Genomic DNA, 23,180 nt, shown 5'->3' on the forward strand with positions numbered 1-23,180 from the left:
AATCATTTTATCATCCAGATAAGGGCATGGCATCCAAGTCCAAGGAATTCATAGTGCCACTTTATCCTCGATGTGGCTGTTAAGGGTTGAATAATGTCCCCTTTGGCATGTACCAGATGAAACCTATGCAACAGTTGAAATCCCCACAAAGGTTCCTTACCAGAAGAATCCAGGGAATGAAAACATTGTCGTATACAGATCCCCTTAAAGCTCTATCTCTGTACTTTGTCTCCTACAGGTTACTGAGGTGATCTATGCCTGGCATACAAGGCATCCCCTGATCCAGCTCTGATGGACCTTTTGCACTTCAGCAAAATGGACAGCATCAGAACCACTAGATCAAGGATTTAAATTTTGCTTGTGGCATAGAGCATGTCTGTGAGACCGCTGTATCTCAGAGGATCCCCATGCTCCAGAACAGGCTCCCCTTAGGTTGAAAAAGGCCATCACTAACACTATTTTAAGAATAAGCTTGACCAATGGATGAGAAATAGGGAATTCACCCCTGGTCTGTCCCCTATGTCTCTGATAGACGGACAGTAATTATGCCCAAACTAACATCCTCCTCACATAACCTTTAGAACTTCTAAACTAACTTACCCCCCTCCTAACATAGTCTGCCTTAGGCATAGGCCAACTAGATGGCCGCCTAGGGCACTGCTCTAGTAGGGGTGCTTTTCCAGTATTTATTTGGTGTAGGTAGGCCAGGAAGGGGGCACCAGGTGGTGTGGTGGGGGCGCCATGGAGCCCTTTTGCCTAGGGCACCAGTTGACCTAAGGCCACTCCTGCCTCCTAATAAACTCCCATGATGCATAGGGGCCACTTGGGTTGGATTGTGCAGTTAAGCTATTAAAGGTCCTGGTGGTGGTTGGCATAGTATATACCCAAGAATCAATCTGTCGCTTATATAATATAAATTTAAATTGACAGTTGCACAACTGTAGGGAGAAAAGTCCTTAAAGTGCAGAACAGTCCCACTCAAACCTTTGCTAGAGTCTAGCCTATGAGTAATGTTGATTGACCAATAGCGTGGCAGTTAAAATCAGCTTGATCACCCGAAGTGAAACCTGCTCATCTCATCTTTTTTTTTGGTCATCTTTGGGATTTTAGACTTCAGGAGAGAATTGTTGAGCTAAAACCTCCTCTTCCCACTCCATTGAAGCATGTATGGTTTCATCTTGTGTGGAAAGAATGATTCATGAGGTCAAAGTATTCAGATTAATAACTTTCTGTTCCTCTTTTAGCATCATGTCAAGTACCAGCATGTTCACCAGAAGACCTTCTGCTGCATACATCCAGACTGTGGGAAGTCCTTTAACTTCAAAAAACACCTTAAGGAGCATGAAAAACTACACAGTGGTAAGTCTGAAGGGTTCATTCTAGACTGCATAGTAGTAAATTTTAAGGGGAAGAAACATGTGCATCTGGGGGTGCAAAATGGTGATTTTGATGGGAAGAACAGGCATGAAAAATTCATGCTTGTGAATTTAGAGGGGGAGGGCATGAAAATTGTACATTAGTTTTATTAAGTGGACAAAAAGATAGAAGGTTGCATAATACCACCTTTGGGGGGGGGGGCAGAAAAAATGACCTGTGGGCAAGACTTAAGGTAGGGGTCAAAACACAGTGCATGGTTTAAAGTATAGTGACATGCATATATGTCAAGTTTTTCATAGCACATTGTACTTTTCCTTGCTTGTAATCTGTTCAATGTTGAGCCCCATATAGAGTGTGATTTAAGTACTAATTTGTTTACACTCTGCACCTAAGAGTAATCTCTTTGCACCTCCACAGGAGCCTGGCTGATGACTTCCCTGTCTGCATACATTTGGCCTATTTATTCTGTTGGGCAGAAGCCAAGCATCCCTGAGCTAGGAAAGTGCCCCTTACTACCTATTTATTCCTGCTGACATAGTCTAAATTGCCCATCCATTTCCCTGCAGCAGGAGTTGGATGATAGGTAGCAGGCAGGCTTGCTAGTCCTTTGGAACTGCCCATTGTAGTCAAGGATTCTCTCTACACTTCAGATCTGAGCCTCATCGTGTACAACATTCTGGCCTTTTGCGGATTCCTGTATTTCCTTTCAGAATTTTTACAGCTAATACAGCTTGTTGCAACTGGCCAAATGGCATATTATTGCAAGCTACAATGTATAGATAAGTGAGTTCTTTACAGAAGATTGGAAGAAAGGTATGAATGATGTAAGACTTATCACCATATTTAAGACATTGAATGGATAGGGAGACATTCTAAAATGTGTATAGCCTTTTCAAAAAAAGTAATGTGACCACTTTTTCTTGCTTAAACAAGTAAATGACTCAACATAAATGTAACTGGCCAGTTTAAACTGTCCACATATTTTGCATTTGTCCTGTCCATTGCTTGGATTGTGGTTGTCAATGGTCTGAGGAACAGTTCACTTACCTACTTAACTCGGTAAAATAAATCAATAAATAGGGGATCTGAAAAACAATCTACTTAAATTGTTTCTGTAGATACTCAAAGTACTAGTTTAAAGTACTGCTATTTTACATTCATGAATAATAGATACTTGAGAAAGATAGAAGGCAGAGTATCTTGTGCTTTGTGAGAAAAGCTTTTACTAACCAAAAAAAAAAAATTATGAGTATCATCTTTCAGATACATTCACGAAGCATGGCCAAGTTTAAAAAGGCCCTCTGGGGTCATTCGCCTAGTAAAAATCTATGAACCTATCATGACTACCGTATACATACCATGCTGTTGGAGTTGTATAGTAATCATTTATTGCATATAAGATCAAGACAGAGTGCAGCACTTTTTGTCCAGAGTTAAGGGGAAATGTATGAGGTGACTTAATTGGTAAACCTTAAGGAAACTGAGCTTGGAAACTACAGACTGGAGAATTTAAAGGAATGGAGCATAAACATTTAGAACTATGAGGATAGATGGAGAAAGAGTGATATGATACACTGGTGTAGTGGCAACAAAGAAATCTGAGAGGCATGGCTAGCTACACTTTAGTCATTAGGGCAGTATTGTTAGAACTCAGTGAGGGGGCAGGCATAAAAAGCTACAAGTGCACTTACACTTTAGGGCATCTGAAGGGTTGGGGTGTGCGAAGCTCCACAGTGGTGCGTGTGAGAGGCATAAAAAGTTGTATAGTGGGAAGACCTGATCAGGCATATGCAACAACTGGATCATCCACAGAGGTTCCTCACCAAGTACAGGATGTGAACATGCCATACCCAGATTGTCTCAAAGCCCTATTCCTGTAATCCCTTTCCAATAGCCTGCTGATAGGCGATCTCTACTTGATCTCCTTGTTTTGCTGGATCTGTTGCACATTCACAAAACAAATAGCATCAGAATTACCTGATCTAGGGAGCCTAAACCTCTTTTTCCAACATAAATAGGCCTTGGAGGAACAGGTGCTTCCCAGAGTATTTCCTTTCTCTGGAACAGGCTTTTAGTTCTTCCCTAACCCAATTCAAGCATAACTTGGACCAGAGGATAGGGAATCTAAGGGTTTTTCTATTTAAACTGCTGTTTTATACACTGAATGAGTTTATTCACTGAGAAGGAGATTACCTCAAAAGCTTTGCTGCTGCTATTTGGAATTTTAATGTTTTAATAAAATCAGTGATTTGGAATTCTTTGCTTTTTCTGATTATTATCTTTTTTTTGTTGTTGTATATGTGAACTCTGGGATTTGAGGTTGGCATATTGGTTAAGGTGTTTACCTAACATATACGAGGTATAGAGTTTGTCACCTGTGTGGGGAAATTAGCTAGGTTTAAAGTGGACCACAGGGGGTAATTGGCTAACTCCTTACCTATGGAGTAGGAGGATTTGGCATAATGGCTATGGCTTTTACTTCAGATACAAGGTTTGATTCTGGTCTCTGCTTATTAGCTAGGCTTGTAATAGTCTGCAGACTACTAATCTAGTATTTACCTGTGAACTCTTATTTGGCTGTCTGCTCTAGTGTAGTTATTTTGTCTTGACATTTTTAGATATCCAAAGTGGGATGCAGGAGGTGTGGCCATTATAACTTCACAGGGATGTGGCTGACAGTATGATAATGCTTTGCAACATGGCAAAGAGTATGACTTCAGAACATTCGTATAGTTTCTAATATGGGACTTTACCCATTCAGTTGCATTTGCTGCCTTTTGTAGTGCCTTTAGTGCTCTTCTGGGGTCCACTTGTTAATGAATACTGAGTATACCTAATAGTGGATGAGATAATGGACTTCCGTTTCATCAAGAACAAATCTATCCTGTTCCCTGCCTGGGTAGTGATACTTGTAAGCACTGAAATGAGAGTGGAAGTAGAAGCAGGTTTCCCTTGACAAAGAGGTCTTGCATCAAGTTCGCATTTTTTCAGCATCTCCCTTCATGGTAGAGGAGCAGGTATTAAAATAGACACCTATAACGTAGCCTTGTTTGTACTCCTTACTTCGGCCATGTCTTAGATTTTGGGGGTTAAGCTGTTTCTTCTGTCTGTAATGAAGTTGTCATTTGTTTGCTTTCAGCAGCATGTTAGAAAACACATATGAAATGTAGCTTAAAAATGATTAATGTATATAAAACTCCTTATTGGCTAGTGCAACAATATTATGACAAGCTAATACATTTTGTGCCTAACCATAAAAGTAACATAATTTGAATGGGGTTCACCTTCAAGGGTACATTCCCATTGGGCACCATTCTCATTTAGCACTCCATAATCCTATGGAAAAATAGACTTTAGACATTGAAAAGAACATAAATACCAAAACAAAAAGAGCATCAGAAACCTTATCTTGACTATTGTATAGTGAGGAAATTAAAACCTTATTCCCTCAAAGATATATTAGATGTTAGAATATCCAAACCTACCTAGAACTGATATTCCAAAGATGAGCCTTCTCCATTTCAGCTATTTAAAAGTTGTATTCCAAGTGTAACTATGTGAGACAGGAGTAGGAAATGGTCCTTAAAGCAACAATAAAAAAGTTGCAACAATTTTCATTCAGCTATATTGAAAGTGAATGCTTGTATGCCACAACAACTGCAATCTCTCATTGTCGTCGCAATCTCCAGCTAATGTCCGTTTCGCCCCCTCCGTGTCTAGTTCACTGTGACTCTCTTGTATATAATTGTTTCGTATATTCTGTACATTTGTTTTTGAAACTCATTGTATCTGCTTTTTTGCATTGTTTTACCTTTTAACTGTTCCTAGGCTGAGAATGAAATTGATCAGTTGTAACCAGTGCTCTACCCCAGCCAACAAGTGTAAATAAAATAAAGCCACCTTGATGTGTATTTAGTCCTCAGGTGGTGCTTTTTTCAATCCAACCCCGTTTTTATCTAAATCATCTCAGTTCTATATCTCTTGTTAGTGTTTTCTTTTTCTAGGTTTCTTGGCCACTAACATCAGTAGTGACAGTATATCTTACTCATTTTTATTGCATTTCAAGCACTTATAACCCAGTAAATTACATTTCTTAGTAATCTCTGTACTTGTGTTTAAAGGCACCTTAAATATTCAAAGTAGAACATGACAAAAACATATGTTCAACTTCATGTACCTGACTTCCCCAGCATAGAGGGTCAACATTTGAGAATATCCTATTCAACCTCATTGGAGTATGAAACTGTGTACACACTTCCATGTGAAAATCCTAAGCCTCCTAGATTGAGTAGGATGCTTTAGTAGTTCACAAATCCATTTCCCAGTCATGCATTCAAACTCTTCTTTTAAAATATTTCTCAAGGCCTGTCTTATTTTATCAAGCAATCTATGTAGTAATTCTTTTAAGGCTTTAAATGCCTGACTAATCAAACCTTTCACCATTTGGCAATCTCCTTCACCATCCATTCACAAAAATGACCGAGCTTGAAGATGTTACTTACTATGAGTCTTTCGGCTTTTCCCAGTTAGGGGTCACCACAGCGGAACTCCGGTCCGCTAATGATTGGTTGATTTTTACGTGCAGAGTTACCAGCCCTGATGCACAACCTTCAACGAAGGTACGCCCATTCACGCATGTCTCCACGCAGAAGACGCTCTAGCTGAGAATTGAACTGGCAGCATCTTACTGTGAGGTGACAATGCTACCACAGCACTACCACCGCTTCCTGAAGCCCATGTTCAATAATGTATGTTAGCCTTGCATTTCCTGACGTAGTTTCATATTCATTCAAAATATGCAAACCAAACTCTTGCAGGGCTTGAGATGAAATTTTCTAATTAGATCCTATCCATAAAAACTCTCCAAATTAAAATTAGTCCTTATTTCCTTCCATAATTGTAGACCCTCCCTGCCTTTGTCCATCTCTGTATCCTCCATGAGTAAAGGGTTGTTCCCTTGAGTTCCTGGAATATTCTTTAACATCCCCACTGCATTCTTCATCACAAGGATCCTTCCTCATACTGTAATAAGCCAGGACACTTATCAAAATTCACCTGATGGATGCATGTCATATTTGTGAACATTTTTCTCTGCCTCATAGCTATAGATAATTAACAAAATACATTACCTTCTGCTTATGGTGTAAGTAATCTGGAACATTCAATTTTCCTACCTCTGTAGACAGTGTCAAATTCTGCCAGGAAATACATGCTTTACCTTTACCTCAAATAAAATCTTGCACTATATTCATAATTTCTTTTAAAAAAGAACTTGGCGTGTCTGCCAGAAAAGACTGGAATATATACTGTGCCTGTTATCCTCTGAATCGGTTCCAAGCCTGTCATTTTCTATTTCCCAACTCTTTCAACATTTTCTTCAGTTCTGTGTTCATGCTTGTAATACCACGAGAGTTCCTCAGCCAGATTCCCAAATAGTGTATATGAGCGATCTCCCATAAAATGAATTGAATTCTTAAACTCAGTGAAAGCTTATAGCTTACTGCAGCTGTGGTTGTCTTTGTTTTATTAAGCTTCTACTCTGGAAAAGTACCAAACCTAACCAAACACATGAATATGAAACCCAAGTACTATTCTTGCTTTATGAAATATATCAGTATATCTTGAGCAGAAATGGACATTTTTGCTTCCTTTTGCTTCTGAAACCCACTTAATGCCAGTTTGTAATTGTTGTAGCCAGAGTGGAGTTGCTTTCTTTTCTATTAATGTACACGCAAATGCCAGTTTGTAATTGTTGTAGCCAGAGTGGAGTTGCTTTCTTTTCTATTAATGTACACGCAACTATGTAACGTTTTGAAAATGAAATGTTTAAAAAAATACAGTGCAAGCAGACATGGAAATAAGGGGTAACCTTGCGTTCCGTAAAACAGTCTTCACAACTTAGTTAAATAGGGCAATCCTTGTCCACAGTAAACATGAGAGATTTAAAAACTAATCCCTGTGGCGGAATACGTATGTAAATGTGTTATGTAACGAGAAATAAATTACTTGCAAGAGATCTCTCTACATACCTTAAAAACACACTTAAGCAGACTGGAAAGTATCTTATGGGAATCTTTAGGAAGCCCAAAGCTGAATATGAACTTAAAATAGTTGCTAAAACCAAAATTAAGTACAAGTCTTTGTCAGAAAGTTAATTATCAAAAAGAAAAACAGTTGACGGCAATCCTTTCTGTAAACATATGCATATTGAGGTAGTCCCTTATTTTCTATTTAGCTCCTTGCAATTGTGCCTGTTAAGATTCCCCCTGTTCTGCAATATGTCAACCATTGTCAGGGCCTCTAAATAATTCTTACTACTTAACCATATCTCTTTTTTTCCTTTTATTTCCACCATATTTTTCAACTCCTTTAAATTTATCCCACTTCCTAGCTATACTTTCAGTAGAAATTTTAATCTTTAACTCCTGAATAATTTCTACTAACTATTCCTTAAATTCCTCCCTTTTTAACATATAGGTGGGTAAGCACCTATATATCATTTTCTATTTAATTACCCTGCATTTTTATTTATTGGCATGTGATTTGAAGTGGTTATTGGATGTATATCAAAACTTTCAATTAAAAGCATATGTGTCTATGTAATTTCTGTCTAGCCTAGTTTTTGTACCTTGGGGAATAATATGTAAATTCTCTCTGAACTTCTACTGAATTCACATCCTTCATACCACATATTTTCATAAGTTTCTTCAAAAGGCTACCCTCTTTTGTTACATTTTCCCTTCTGTGTCCCCCAGAAATGGGCTCACTGTTGCCAATCAAATTCCATTTCCCACCTATAAGTAATCCACGCTGAAAGCTGATAATTTCTCCCAAAATTTTCTTAAGCTCCATTGTAGCAGTTTTAGGTGGAATTTAAATACATGGCAGTATAATAATCTTCCTCCCTTTTCAACCATTGTTAGCTTTTTTTTTTTTTCCTGTCCTATTGCTATTGGAGCTTCTGTCGCAGTTAATATAAGTACTCCCCTTTTTCTTTGTCCCAGAATGAAGTTCAACTCTCCTAATAGGAACAATTGTCCCAGATTGACGGCTACACTCATAGGCTTGAATTAAGCTATAATGAAGGTTATACATTCTAAGATGCATGATGCAGCCTGTGCTTCTGCTTCCACCAAGTGCTTTCTGCTTTTGCCTTATCTTTGTTTCTCTCCCAGATGAAGAAAACTTAAACGCTTTCAGAAAACATTATATTCTAGCCATTGAAAGAAAGATGTATTCTGTTTTATTGTCCACTTATCAGAAACATAAGAACCAGATACAAAGTTGTTCCACTACATATATTACACTGTAAACATTTGTGTGCTAAAAGGGAAACACTATTCAGTATTCATTATATTCGGTGTTCTTTTATTTGCTTCACCTTAAAACTTTTTATTAAATCACAATAAGGGGCTTAATACAGTCATTCTCCTGTGCAAAAAAAAAATCAAATTTTCTTATGCTGTTTTGCTGATGGTTTTCTTCCTGTTCTGCCATCTTCCAAATATAGTCGCTGGTTCATTTCCAGTTGTATTCCTAGTTCTTCTAGCCAGTTTTTTTAATCGGTCTCCCAAGCATTTTCCTTTGGAACATTGGAAAATATTTAATTGGCTAGTCTCGTGATATGCTTTTATCAGAATAATAAGAATCCACTTCTGTTTTGTTAGCACGCTTTTTGTTTCACAGACTTTTGTATTTCATCCTTAACATGTTCTGCATCAAAGAATGACTTTGACCTTCCAGAAAAAATATTCTGAAAATAGCTGGATTCAGCAGTTTGAGTCTTGCACCTGCTTCTCGACATTCCCCGATTGCTGGAATAAATTTACTTCTGTCTAGTGTACCCGAGTAATCATTTTCCACAAACATTTTGTTTCCCACTTTAATACTCTGTCATTCTTTCACAGTTTTATCAAAATCAACTCATTCTGCTGGTAGGATTGCATCTTTCCTAATGGTCTTGGCTGCTTTCTCATGGCCAGATTTGGAGCACACACACACACACACACACACACACACACACACACACACACACACACACACACACCCACACACTGCCTTTTCAATTTACAGTTCCTGCTGTGAATACCAGCCCAATTGCTTATTTGTGCCTTCATAAAACTAATCGTTTGTTTCTTCTAATTTCTCTGGTAAACAGATCATCTCAGATTTTCTCTGTGCTCTGTCCTCTAATTTTACTGTTTTTTGAAACCTCTCTTGAGCAGGCTCATACTCAGCCAGGCTTTTCTTCATTTCAGTCTCTGATTTTTGCAGTTTTATCAGCTCATCTTCCATTTTTTCCACCCTTTTGTTATTTGCGTTGATATACTCTTTCATTTATTTTAATCAGCTCTGAGCACATTTGACTTATTTTTTTCTTCCAGATTACGGGAAGTCATGTCTTACACCAGTCTTTGAGCTTGATCTACTTTTTGCTGAATAGCTACTTGACTCTTCCCAGCCAATGTTCTCCTAAGCTTTTGTAATCCATTTCTTACAGGTTCTCTGAATTTCTTTTTTTTTTTTTTTTTTTTTTTTTTGCTGATATCCAAGCAGTGCACTTACTAGCCAGCTACTGATATTACCCAAAAAGATAAATTCACGGTCTGTACTGAGTTTTTCAAACTGGGAGAGCTGAAATTAAGTTGTTACTTATTGTGCAGCCATGTTGGAAGCCTCTCATTTGACATGGTTTTGAAAAAGTTTATGCATAGTTTACTAGCTGTGGTGGTTTCATATTTTGAACTGAAGGTCTATGTAACCTGTCAGCACTCTTGGACTGCATCACATTTGACTCATTACTACCGATATAAAACATGTTTGCCAAGTTGAGGTGCTTAATGAGAGCTTTATTACCATACAGTTACTGTGAAGGCAGGTACACTTCAGTCTTTTATTGTTGTGAGTACTTCACCCAGCTGTGTCTTGTCACATTTCTGATTCTAGTAAAATCCTTTCATCATGCTTTAGGGCATGTTATGCATCCATGTAACTGCTTATCTCAGACTTCACAAGTACAAACTAATGGATCTTGCTGAGATTTCTTTATTCTTTTAAGTGGGTAGATGAACTGGCCATAATGGATCATTTTCAGCCACAACTGGAGGAGAAATGCAGAAATATAGCCAAAATGTAGCTCTGTTCTGAGGATGCAGAACTTAATCCACACCTGGTACAGTAGTATCTTTGGAAAACAAAAGTCATACTGAATGTTGAAAGACAGCACAAGACTGATTTTGTTGACTGTATTCATCTAGATTAACATTAATTTCCTCCTGTTTTCATTGCTTCAGTAGGACTCTGCTCGGAGCTTTTCTTATTGTCACTGGTAACTCAGGATTCAGGTTTCATTGTACACCATAGTGTAGGTTCAGCTGAACATTTTACTGTCTTGCATTAATATGACTTGATTCTCTGGCTTAGTTTGTATCTTGCTTTCTGTGCAGAATTTGCATGTCTTTTCTGTGACTGCATAGGTTTTTACATAATGATGGGGAGACTATCCTTTCTAATGACATGTGAATAGATAAATTGGTAATGCACAGATTGCTCCTAGGTGTGCGTCTGTGCAGTGGTGATGTCAAGGTCAGGATTGTTTCCCATCTCGCAAACATTGCTTACAGGGATAGGCTAATGCTGCCTTTGGTCCTGATTTGGATAAAGCAAGATGTAGGAAAAAACTGAACTCTGCTTTATTTTATTGTCTTTTGTATCAAGATACTTTGTTTTGGTGTTTTAGTACAGTATTTTTGTTTTAATTTTAGCGTAAATGTTTCGTAAAGTTCCTGAACAAAATAAAAATAAATTGATCTATCTGAACAGAAAGAGTGTTAAACTGACTTCTTGTGTGTTTATAGTTGTTAAAAATTATTTTTATAATTTAGGCCAGAAAAGAAATGGCAAACTAGAAAAGAGTAATAGAGCATACAGAGTAATATTAGATTTGAGAAGACAGTGTAGTACAAAGGTAAATATATCATGGAATGAATACAGATATTGCAGAAGATCAGTGGAGAGAAACGTCTTAATTCTAGATATGCAACCACATTGAGAAAATGTAGAACTTTTTCATGGCAATCTTTACACAAGTATTTCTATAGTCCTGCAAGACATCAAAAAAGTGTGTTGCAAGACAAGAGGCATATGTTGGATATGTGAGGGTTCAGAAAAAGGTCCTCCGCAGTATTTATTTTGGGAATGCATATAGCTGCTTAAGTACACAGATGAGTTGAATAATATGTTAAATCTTACAACTGGACGAGAATTTATCATCTGTATAGAGATGTTTTTGTTAAGCTGGTGTAATAATAAGCATTGCTTTCTTTATTTTCCCAAACGGCTTTATTGAATTACCACTTGTGACATAGGCAGATTTACATTCATATAAAAGTAATCAAACTATATTGACATAGCAATTATACTTCACATATATTGCTATTTATCATATAACCTAAGTAACATTACATAAATTATTCAATTCCTGCCTTTTTTAAACAAGAAACATTTTTAGTAAACATTACTTACTACATAGGCAATTTTACAATGTTATATAAATGAAAACAAATCACACTGACAATCCTGGTTGCAAGCATTTTACATCACAATCCATACTGACACACTCCCAGTTTCAAACATTATACATCACTTATCTACCCAATCTCTCATTCAAACATTGCTTACCTCTTAAGTCCTGCCACCTTTTAAACCTCATTCCTCCATTGTTCCCACAATTCCTATTTTTCCCAAGTAGTTTGTTCCTACCCTTTTCTAAAGATCTTGCCTCCAGTTTTATTTCTATTACTGTATTCACTACTTCCAGTGTACATGGTTTAGAGTTTGATTTCCATTTTCTAGTAATTACTTTTTTGGCAGTCACCATTATTAGACACAGCAAGGCCTTACCATGTCTAGGCAATTCCACTTCTGTATCCTAGATCAGAAAAATCATCTCTCTCATCAGACCAATCTGCCCACGTACCATCTCCAACAGTGGATCCCACAGGGAGTCCTTAAAGTCCGCCATTTCACCACGCTCACAGAAAATATGTTCCCAATTACCTCTTTCTTCCCTTTAACACCTCCAACATTTTGCTGTCTGCCTGAGGAAATATTGTCTGAAGTATACTTGGGCTATAAAAATCTATGGAAACATTTTCAGGCAAAATCCTAAATTTTCTAGATTTTGTTGCATATTTGGGAGATGTAGCCTCCCATTGTTTTTGTGAATTGCTTGTCCAGTCTCTCTTCCTAATCCTTTCTTACCACCTCTGATTGATTCTTATACTTATCATGCAATATTTTATATGGTCTACTAATTATTCCTTTTTTAATGGTAGCTTCTGTTCTTGATTCTGTTAAAAACTTTACCAGTGCTGGTCTTCCATTTAGAACCCCCTATGTCTTTCTCTTTGCCTGTACTCTATGAATCCCTGATAGGGAAGATGATCTCTAACCTGCAGTCCAAATAAATTCTTGGCGTCTTTTTTTCTATCATATTTCCCTCTCTAGTTATTTGCTCCCAATACTTTGGTTCCTTTGCCAGTTTTCTCCAATAAATTCCAGCCCCCTCTTGCCTACAGTCTGTATCCCTAATTGCAGTCCTTCCCATAGGCAGAATCTCTTTTCTCCATTCCCATGTTGGTTTAGTTCTTAGAATATTTTTTGCTACTTTATAGATATAATATTCTGTATGATTATTGTTATTCTTAAAGGCCTGGATCTAAATTCCCAGTCTCTCCTTGTTTCTTGAGCTTCCCCTGTTTCATCATCCCTTTCCACTTTGAATTATAGTTTTCTGCTTGTGCTATGTATAGGAGTCTTGACTGTGTAGCTCTGAAATACCCCTTCAAACTGGATAATCCCAATCCACCCTGTTCTACTGGAAGAATCACGTTATCCCACTTCACTCCTGCCGTCTCCCCCTCCCAGCTAAAGTCCTTCAGCTCTTTATTAATTCCTATTCACAACTTTTCCTCTGGTTGATAAAAATATGCCTGACCTCTGTACAAGACTAAAGGAACTCAAAATATTTTAACTGCTTGTATCTTATCCATGTAACAAAGCTTCCATTTTCTTGCCTTTTTGTTTAGTCGTTTCTCACATATCCTTGGCTACCACACTAGAATCCTTTTTAATCCATACTTCTAAATACTTCATTTTATGCCCCCATAAAAATGGATATTCCTAAACCAGTTCATGCTTGGGTAAATATAATAAGTATTGCTCTTTAGTGCTTAAAGTGGTCAGATGCAGTTCTGTTATTGAATTTGAAGAAGATATTGACATGAAATCAAGTACCTAGGATGTTCAATATTTGTAATAAAATTAAAATAAAAATATGGCTATTAGTTTAGTCCTAATATTACATTAGGTTGTAGTTAATTAATTTGTGTATTTTCAGTGTTTAAGTGCAATGTTAAATCACTCTTGAGACTCTGACAAGATAGAACAGATTTGGATATTTGGATTTACATGCTTAAAGGCAGATTTTTGAAAGTTAAATGTAGGCATTGTCTAACATGAAGCTAGTTTATTAATATTATATAAACCTATAAAATGTTTAATAGTAATCGTTGTTGATATAGTAAGTGCACCATGCATGGGGATTGCACAGTATGCAAGAATGAACGTTTGGTATTAGGTATTTACATTGCTTTGAAAAGATAATTCTCTAACAGTGGTATACACTGTACTATAACAATGACAAGTTTTTAATGTGCACTGTTAATAGGGGTAACCTGTCTCACCTTGGTAAAAATGTACTGCTTCTGTAAATAGATTCCTTAAAATGATGATTACACCAAGACTTTTACAAGAAAATTATGTATGAAATCAAAAATAAATTTGCTTTTAAATACTTGCATCTTTTACTGAAAGTATAATGTAGAGTCATTAAAAATGCTAACTATTTGATCTTATTTCAGGTAACTAATACATAATGTTATGATTCTTTATAAGGTGACTGAGACTATTTCTATTTAGCAGACATCTAGCCTACAAAATCTGTTTATCTTTAACCATGATAATTTGAAACCTTTCCCAGGTTTTACACCTTTAACCTAAAATATTGACAGTACTAGATAGAGAAAAAAATCTGACTCGAAGTAGAAGTATGCTGAATGAGGGAACCCTGTTTCCACCTACCCCTAGCTTAACTAATAGCACAAATTTTTAGTATAGTTTCAAATTCTTTCAATGTGTCCCGTATGGACTGTTTATATATATTTTTTTGGTTTGGTAAGTTACAAAAATTAGAGTTTTGTCAGCAACATTTTGTGAGCATTGTAGAAGGCAACTGAAACACGGAGATGCATTATTAACCTGAAGTCTCTTGGCTGGAATACTTTTGTTTACTATAACATTTATTTCTATAGTTTAAGAAATATGATTGCTCATGTCCTGAGATGATTGCTACCCACTTGTTTTAAGTAGACTATGCAGTGCCAGGGTGGTATATGCTCAGACTACAGTGTTCTGCTTCACAGAACCACATATATATTTGTAGCTATATCCATAGATGCATGACTTCAGGGAATTGGCATACATGTGCTAGGAATTATAATGTCCAGAATTTTCTAAACCATAATTGGCAGGGTTTTAAAGCCCAGGGATTCCTTTACTTTTGAGTTAATAGCACAGAGGAACAAAAGAACTAACTGATGAGCAGAATAAGTAAAGTGTGCGGTAGATGTAATTCAGCAATTTACAGAAAATAATTCCTTAAAATATATGTATAGGTAACCTTGTGCAAATTATTCAGGCTACAGTTCAAAAGTTCAGTTAAAACTACCCAGCAGTAGAAATTTGTCACAGCACTTGCATAAAATAGTTTTTCCTTTTCCTTTTTTCCAGGTACTGACCAAAAGGCACTATTTGACATTAATGAAAATAAGAGGAGGAGGGTCTATTTGGGCCCATTGCAGCTTTTGTACTTTTCATTGCTTGCTGTTCTGACAGGGGGCTGTGTGATTAGAGAAATCAGGGTATGAGTCCTTTGTTTATGGTGTTCTAACTTGTCATCTGTGCCTTCTTTCTTTGTCCTTTTCCGTATTCATATGAATTGCTGCACTTGTACATTTTAAAATGTTAGTTTTGACATACCATTATTTTCTTGTTTTTTTCCCCTTAACCTTTAAGCAAAGTTTTAAATGTTTTAATTTATTCAGTGTTGTAAGGTTGCAGGCATGCTAAAGTTATATAAGCTGAAAGTATTTCTCTGCTGGATCCAGTTTTGCTTTCCTAAATGAAAATATGCTTGTACGCCAATTTCTCCTTCATAGGAATTTTTTTTTTATTTAGACAAACGGGATTACATCTGTGAATTTTGTGCCCGGGCCTTCAGAACGAGCAGCAATTTGGTCATACACCGTCGGATCCACACAGGAGAAAAGCCACTTCAGTGAGTTTCATTATGACAGATCAAGGCCAGTTTTATTAATTTTTGCCTTAAAAGAACAAGTACTTAGGGGTGAAAACCCTGATATATGGTTTGCTTGCTTTTGGAGGTACCTTTAACCTCTTGTGGTAGTCCTCATGTTTATCCTTAGCTTGCTATGTTGGCTTTCACTTTTATCACCTAGACTGATTCACACATCTCCCTGGTAACAAGAAACTATGCTCAGGCGATCTCCAATCATTCATGTTCAGTTAGTAGATGAAATGCCCTATATCAAAAGCAGTGTTTTCATGCTATTTTGATTTGATTGAGTTGCATAGCATTTTTTATTCAATGTATTTGTTTGGATTCCCAGGAGGATTAATGGCCGACTGTTGTAATACTTTGCACTACTACATTTGAGAGGTACCTCTTAAGTCCTTGAGGAGTGCCCAGGATACATGCATTAATAACATTGTGCTTTGAGGCATTCATTCATACATTTATTCAAGGTTTCATTACTACCCATAGTGCCCAGCAATGTCTTTAATAATTGGAATTGGAGTTTTATTAATGATGTGGATTTTGTGGAAATACGTTTAGAACTAGCCGATGTTGATGGTATGGTTAAGATGAAGTATCTTAATGCTAACTGACCTTGTTAGAATACTATCATACATGTATGGCTAGCAATGTGAAGAGGGCTAGGATTTTAAAGTTAATTTCTACCATGTGTGGGCATAGCTGCAGCTTACATGTGGTGGGTCAGTACCTTTGTCAAACACAATACGTATTTGTTTGCTTTTCTTTACCAGGAATGTCCAACTGGGCAAAGCTCCATTTCAGCAGAGACCCAGGAAGAACTCAACATTACATACATATGAATGAGCTAACAGTAGAAGTATACCACACAACTCAGGATTTTATGACTTAACAGGTGATCTTACTACATACACTCTGTAGTATTTAGAGTTAAAGCATATTAAACTCGTATACAGCCAAAGAACATAGCATATATAGCATGTAAAACTCATGCATCAATACAACATTCAGGATTATTTTGCAGTGTATGTACATCCTGCCACAGTAATAGCACATAGGCAGCAGGTAAGGTATATACATATTCTATACAAGCACTTGTCCACTTGAGACCCATAACCAGGTGACTACAATTGTAACTGTGAATTTTGTAGTATAATTGATTACATGAGGTGGGGAGTTAGTAATATACTTGTACCAACTTCATTATTGTTATATTGATAAGCATAATTTCATTGGAATTTAAATTATAGATGGGACAAGGTTTAGAATAATAAGGGGTTTTATTAATGGAGCTGTTACAAGTGTGGGACCATTTGCTTGACAGGTATGTCTTGAAAGAGATTTTAAATTGTAGATTAGATGAAGTATTTGATTTCTTCTGTGACTGAGTTTCACATTTAGCACTGTATACAACAAATAGATCACTAATCTGACTTCTCACATTTTTGAGTGAGTGTTAGGTGTTGGTTTAGTGAGTGCAGTTTTTTTTGGGAGTGTACTAGAACTGGACAGTGCCAGGTAATATGTCTGGGGTATAGTGTTTTTTTTGGGCAGTCTTTCTATGAGAAAAGGCCTAGTAGATTCAGCAAGTTAAGGGAGTGAGCTGTCAGTTAATATGGTTACCAGAAAACTTTGCAGTTTTATTACAATATTTTTCCATTTTAACTAGCTAACATGACTGTAGGTCAGTAAAAATCAGCGCGGCACATATAGGATACAAGGGGAGATAGGTTTGAGCTTATTTTGTTAACTGCTTCTGGTTAATGCTTAGATTTTTTTTGAATTGCACATTGGATGTGCTGATAAAATCTTAATCTACAAATGATTGTAATTCCTAGTAGTTTTTGTATTTTGTACCAAATGAGTAAGTTGCAGTAGGCTTTTTTGGGGGGGTTGGGGGTGCAAATCCCATTACTTTAGCTTTCTTTGGATTTAGGAGTAGTTTACATTGTTCAACATTTTAAGTTTTTTGTAAAGGAATGCTGTTAAGTCATGTTGGCAGAGCATATATTAGTGTTGCCTTCAAGTTGGATTAGATTTGCTGGATGATAGACTGTATTTTATTTATAAATATATTAGAATAAAGGCCTTAATACTGAATCCTGTGGCTCACTCTGTCAACAAATATGTATAATTAAAATGAAATGCCTGATTGTTGTGGAGTTGGTACCTCATCAGCCCAGTGTAACTTTCGCACCAACTGCTTGTATTGCTCGTTGGGCCTAGTTCCTTGAATTATGTAATAGTATAGGATGTGGAAAGTTCCTTGAGTTATGTAATGGTACAATATGTGAAACTAGGTTTTTGACAGGTCTAAAAATATGGATGCAAGCATTTCAATTTGGTTATGACAGTCTGGAGTATAGTTTGTGAAAGTTAGTAATGCTGCTTTTTGTGAGAGCGTATTCTGTACTGTGTTGTGGAAAGTAATTCTCAGAGGTAAATGATCAACTTTATTTGAACACATTTTGAGTACATTAGACAGAGGAAACAGGATGGCTATATTAATCTGTAGTTTACTTCACGTAATTTGCCACCTTTATGTAAGGAAATAACATACATTTAAAAGTATAAACCAAATAGCTGCCGTGTGAAAAATTCTCCAAACGATTAGCAAAGCAATAAAACAACAAACGGAGATGGCAGAGCAATATGCTCTAAATTGTCAGTTCAAAACAAAAGTCCTTGCTCACTCCAAAGAATAATAAAGCTCAACCCAAACTCTGCAGTCTTCACTTCACCAAGGATAAAGATTCCAGACTGAGATAAAACAATCCGATTTATTAATACATAAAAAGGCAAGTGCTTTCACCATAAAGGCTTCCTCAGGCCAGTTATATAGCACTTTTAATGCTGTGTTTTTATACTCTATTCAGTAGTGACTTCACTTCCGTTTTATCAATTAAAATCAATGTACTCATGTAATTGAGAATAATAAAATGTGAAACATTTAAATAAACATTTACATAAACACTAAAATTAAACTATCTCAACAAATCAAAATAATATACCCACTGTACAATAATGTCAGCTGCGATATAAAGTCAAAATATAAATACCAAATCAGCTAAAAAAGCTTAAAAAGACTAAAAATATTTTTCAACTAGGTGAAGCTCAATAAATAACCCCGATATAAAGACCACTCCATTGCATGCACGTTTCAATTTCCAATGACTTGTACATAAATGTATATGCGTTGCTATATTTGTAATGGCACAACATTTCACACAAAATAGTGTTATCTTTCATGTTTCAATAACAACACAGTTGTAAGATGTATGCAAAAAAATGAACTCAAACATAATAGATGTACATCTAGACAGCAACCATATGACTTAAATGTATAATAAACACATTTAAAACAAAGGAAAAGTTCAAAAATATCTGATCTATTTCCTTAACGATCTACCTTTTAAGATGGGTTTAATAGGAACTCTGTTTAACCCTGAATGTCGGTCGGCCCTTAATCTAATAATCCATCTACTCTCAAATTGTTCAGTTCTATTCCTAACATCGCCCCTTCTAATGTTGGTATAATTCCTCTGAATTACTTGAAATCTGAACTTATGGTCAGATGTAGTTTCACTAACATGTTTTGAAAGGCATTCTTATCGGAATTAACCCTGATAATATAAACATACTCTCTTATTCTATCTTTCAATTTTCTATCGGTCTTGCCCACATAAAATGATGGGCAAGCTGAGCAGGTGGCAAGATAAACCAGATGTTGGGAATCACAATTAGCCTGAACTTGAAAGACAAAACAACGTCTGGTCACTGGATGTACAAAACTACCTGAACTATCTATATATTCGCAATAGCTGCATCTTTCACAAGGTCTAGTATGATTATTTCTAACTACATCTAAAGACCTATGTTGCAACCTATTAGGGTCACATAACATCCTATGTAAATTAATCCTGTTCTTATATGTGAACTTAGGTCTCCCGCTTACTACCTCACATATATTAGGGTCTGCTTTTAATATATCCCAAAACTTCAAATAAGCGTCCCTAATTTGATGTACATCTTGTGTGTAACTTGATTTCTATTATTGCCTTGATCTAGGGCTAAAGTTTCAGATCTAGTATCAGTTGCAAAATAAGGGTGAGCTCTACCTTGTCTGTGTATCTCCATTCCTAAAAAAACTTTCCTCTACTTCCTTTCTGGTATGACTTCTCTTCGAATTTTTGTTTAAGATCTAGCAACCCATCTGCATAATCTGTATCAGATGAATTCAAACGAGAAACTCTCATAGCTTGTCCTCGTATAATATTTCTAAATACAAAGTTAGGATGCATGCTCGACCTATGTAGCAATGCATTTCTATAACACTTTTTTTCTAAATACACCAGTATTCAATAGGCCAGTGGGCATTCTCTCTTTAAATACATCTAAGAACGACACTCTTAGTTTAGAGGCATCCAGAGTAAATTTCAGGTAGCTGGTTAAACCATTGATTTGTTGTAAAAACTCCCTCAATTCTCTTTCACCTAAACTCCAAATGAGGAATAGGTTGTCCACAAAACGGACGTAAAATCTAACAAATCGTTGGTAATAATCCAACTTAAATAAACGTCTATTTTCCCAATCAGCCATGATTTTTTCAGGTTTTCCTTTTTTTCCCCCTCAATGCCAGTTTTGCCATGCTTTTTCTGTTATGCATTAACATTTTTTTTTTTACTTTTTTTTATGTGGTGTAAGCCATGGTGCAGGATTAGATCAGATTCTTTTCTTTTTGCATTGAGATGCTAGAGAGTTTAATATGGACAAGAAGGCTTGGCTGAAATTAAATACTGTATCATCCAAAGGCACAGTCTTTAATGATTCCTCCCAGCTGCTATGCTTAAGAAAAATAATATTTCCTTATTGAATTTGGTTATATTTCTTCCAAATTTTTGTTATGGATGTTTTTACTTATTTTGGTATGCTTCTACGTATTTTGGTATGCTTCCATATAGCAGATGCCAGGTCATACTCCTGCATGAATAATAATGCTGTGGTCTGTTGGTATTCAATCGAAAATGCTTTCTTTTATACTATATTTATCATGGATATATGTTTTAATTGTGTTTAATATATGTATGTTAATGTATTGCTTTTGTCAACTGGGAGAGTCGAACTGGGTGGAAAACTCCTTTTCAGCAAGATTTTTGTTACTGCTGCTGGATCAGGTGTTTAGAAAGATAATCCAGCTGTGCAAGTTTGTTTTATTCTGCATACTCCTGGCATTTATATGATATATTTTCTTGTAAGGCTGCTCTAGAAATGTGTATTAGGATTGCTCAAGATAAATAGTATATATGGGAGGTCCTAGATTAGGGTGATTTTGTTGGAGTTAAAATGTTTGTAATAAAGTTTGTACATATCTGGTATATTTAGTTTTGTTTATATATAATTTGGAGTCAGCAGGTCAATGGTGCTGGATCAGATTATATGATGGTTTATTGTTGTAATGTTAGCTTTTATTAGACTGCTTACGTGAGAGTGTAAGGGTAATAGTATGATTTAAGCAGGCTGTGGTCTGTGAGTAAAGCTTGGATTAAAAGGAAATAAAGCATGACTATATTTCGTATAAATGACATTTTTCAAGTTTTTAGCAATTGGATAGTGTAGATTCTGCTGGTTTTCAGCAATGTAATAAGGGGTGACAGACTGGTAAGTTTTGTTACAGGTCACCTTACATCATTTATATCCGGCATTAGTTACTTTAATAGCTATTAAGGTGTTATGTACACAAGGGAGGGGAGGGACTTTAAAGTGAAATAATTCTAAGGACATATTATAGGTATGTACTTGGAGTGTGTTAGAAGTGTCTGTAAATATGTAGTGTTGTCCATGTATAAGAGAGGGAGGGGCTTGGATGACTGGAGCCTGAGTAGTAAATAGCAGTGCAATAGATAAAAATTACCTAGTGAGACAGTTACTGGATGATGAAGGGCGGGCAGGAGGAAAGTAATAATAATGATTGAGCCAGTGGGCAACTTTGAATGGTGAAGCAAACTACAAAGGTATACAATAGTGGCTTTTAGAATTATCAAATGAGACTTTTACTGGATGGAAGAAGATGGGGTGGAGCTAAGCATGAATAAAAGAAATTGGGGTGAGCTGGGAGGGATGGTGTTTGAGTAGGGGAGTGAAGTGGTGCTTAATGGGATGACCTGAGCTAGATCTGCAACTAAAACCAGTCTATTGGAATCTGGTCAGTGACCTTAAGTTAGTGATTTACAAGGCTGCCCTGGGGTACATATAACCTATTGTATTTGGCTCCTGCAGTAAAATAACAGATAACTTATGAAAATGAGTCAAACTGTCTTAATGTCCTAGTACTAATGTTATGCAGTGTAATAACTGGTTTCAGGTATAGCAGTATGTTAAGGTACTATTTGCAAAGGACAGATTGTTAGAGTAAAATAAATAAAAATACTACTGCTGCTGCTGTTCATATTTTTTTCTACATAAACATCCCAGTTGCTTTCCTTGCTAACTTGCTCCATGTTTAACAAATGCACATTTTTTAATCTGTGGGGAAATTTAAGGTATATTTTTTATTGTTATAATGTCTACATACAGATACAGGGAGGTAACCAACGGACCAAAAATGTTTAGTCTGCTAGTTATTTGTTTTTACTAGTACAGTATCCTATAACAAGTTGAGAACCGCACTCTTTAAATCCCGCATTTATTTATTGAAGAGCACCCCCCTTGTATTCTTGTTTAAACGTCAGCACATTTATCAGCCCAGGGGCACATGTCAGCAACGACAACAGTCCAGTTTCTTACACAGAAAATGAAAGTATAAAGGGAATGATTGTTTTATTTTATACTGTAACACGCACACTGTATTGTTGATAATCAAGGTAGTAGCAGTGTTCACTGAGCTTATTTCTTTTAATAATGAAGAGTTGTATAAACGGTTGGACACTGAGGGAGAAGAGGACCTGTACCGATTGGCTAGACAGAGGGACCAAGCTAGTAAAGATGTGCAGCAGGTAAGGGTGGTAAAGGATAATGAGGGAAACGTACTCACAAGCAAGGAGAGTATATTGAGCAGATGGAAAGAGTACTTTGAGGGGCTGATGAATGAAGAGAATGAGAGGGAGAGAAGGTTGGATGATGTGCAGATAGTGAATCATGAGGTGCAGTGGATTAGCAAGGAAGAAGTAAGGATAGCTATGAAGAGGATGAAGAATGGAAACGGCTGTTGGTCCAGATGACATACCTGTGGAAGCATGGGGGTGTTTAGGTGAAATGGCAGTGGAGTTTTTAACTAGATTGTTTAATGAAATCTTGGAAAGTGAGAGGATGACTGAGGAATGGAGAAGTGTTTTGGTACTGATTTTTAAGAATAGGGGTAATGTGCAGAGCTGTAGTAACTACAGAGGGA

The 23,180-nt window shown here is 36.5% G+C and overlaps 1 protein-coding gene across 2 annotated transcripts in view; it reads left to right on the forward strand.

Moving 5' to 3' along the window:
• Positions 1 to 23,180, forward strand: part of LOC122811939 (zinc finger protein 692-like) — a 427,256-nt gene that overhangs the window by 380,325 nt on the left and 23,751 nt on the right. For both annotated transcript variants that reach the window (XM_044084123.1, XM_044084124.1), the window contains 2 exons: positions 1,245 to 1,359; positions 15,676 to 15,775. In XM_044084123.1, coding sequence (XP_043940058.1) covers positions 1,245 to 1,359; positions 15,676 to 15,775 — 215 coding nt within the window. The remainder of the gene's footprint in view (positions 1 to 1,244; positions 1,360 to 15,675; positions 15,776 to 23,180) is intronic.

Source organism: Protopterus annectens, chromosome 9.part0 (assembly GCF_019279795.1).
Source record: "Protopterus annectens isolate FY-2018-M chromosome 9.part0, PAN1.0, whole genome shotgun sequence".
Lineage (NCBI taxonomy): Eukaryota > Metazoa > Chordata > Ceratodontiformes > Protopteridae > Protopterus > Protopterus annectens.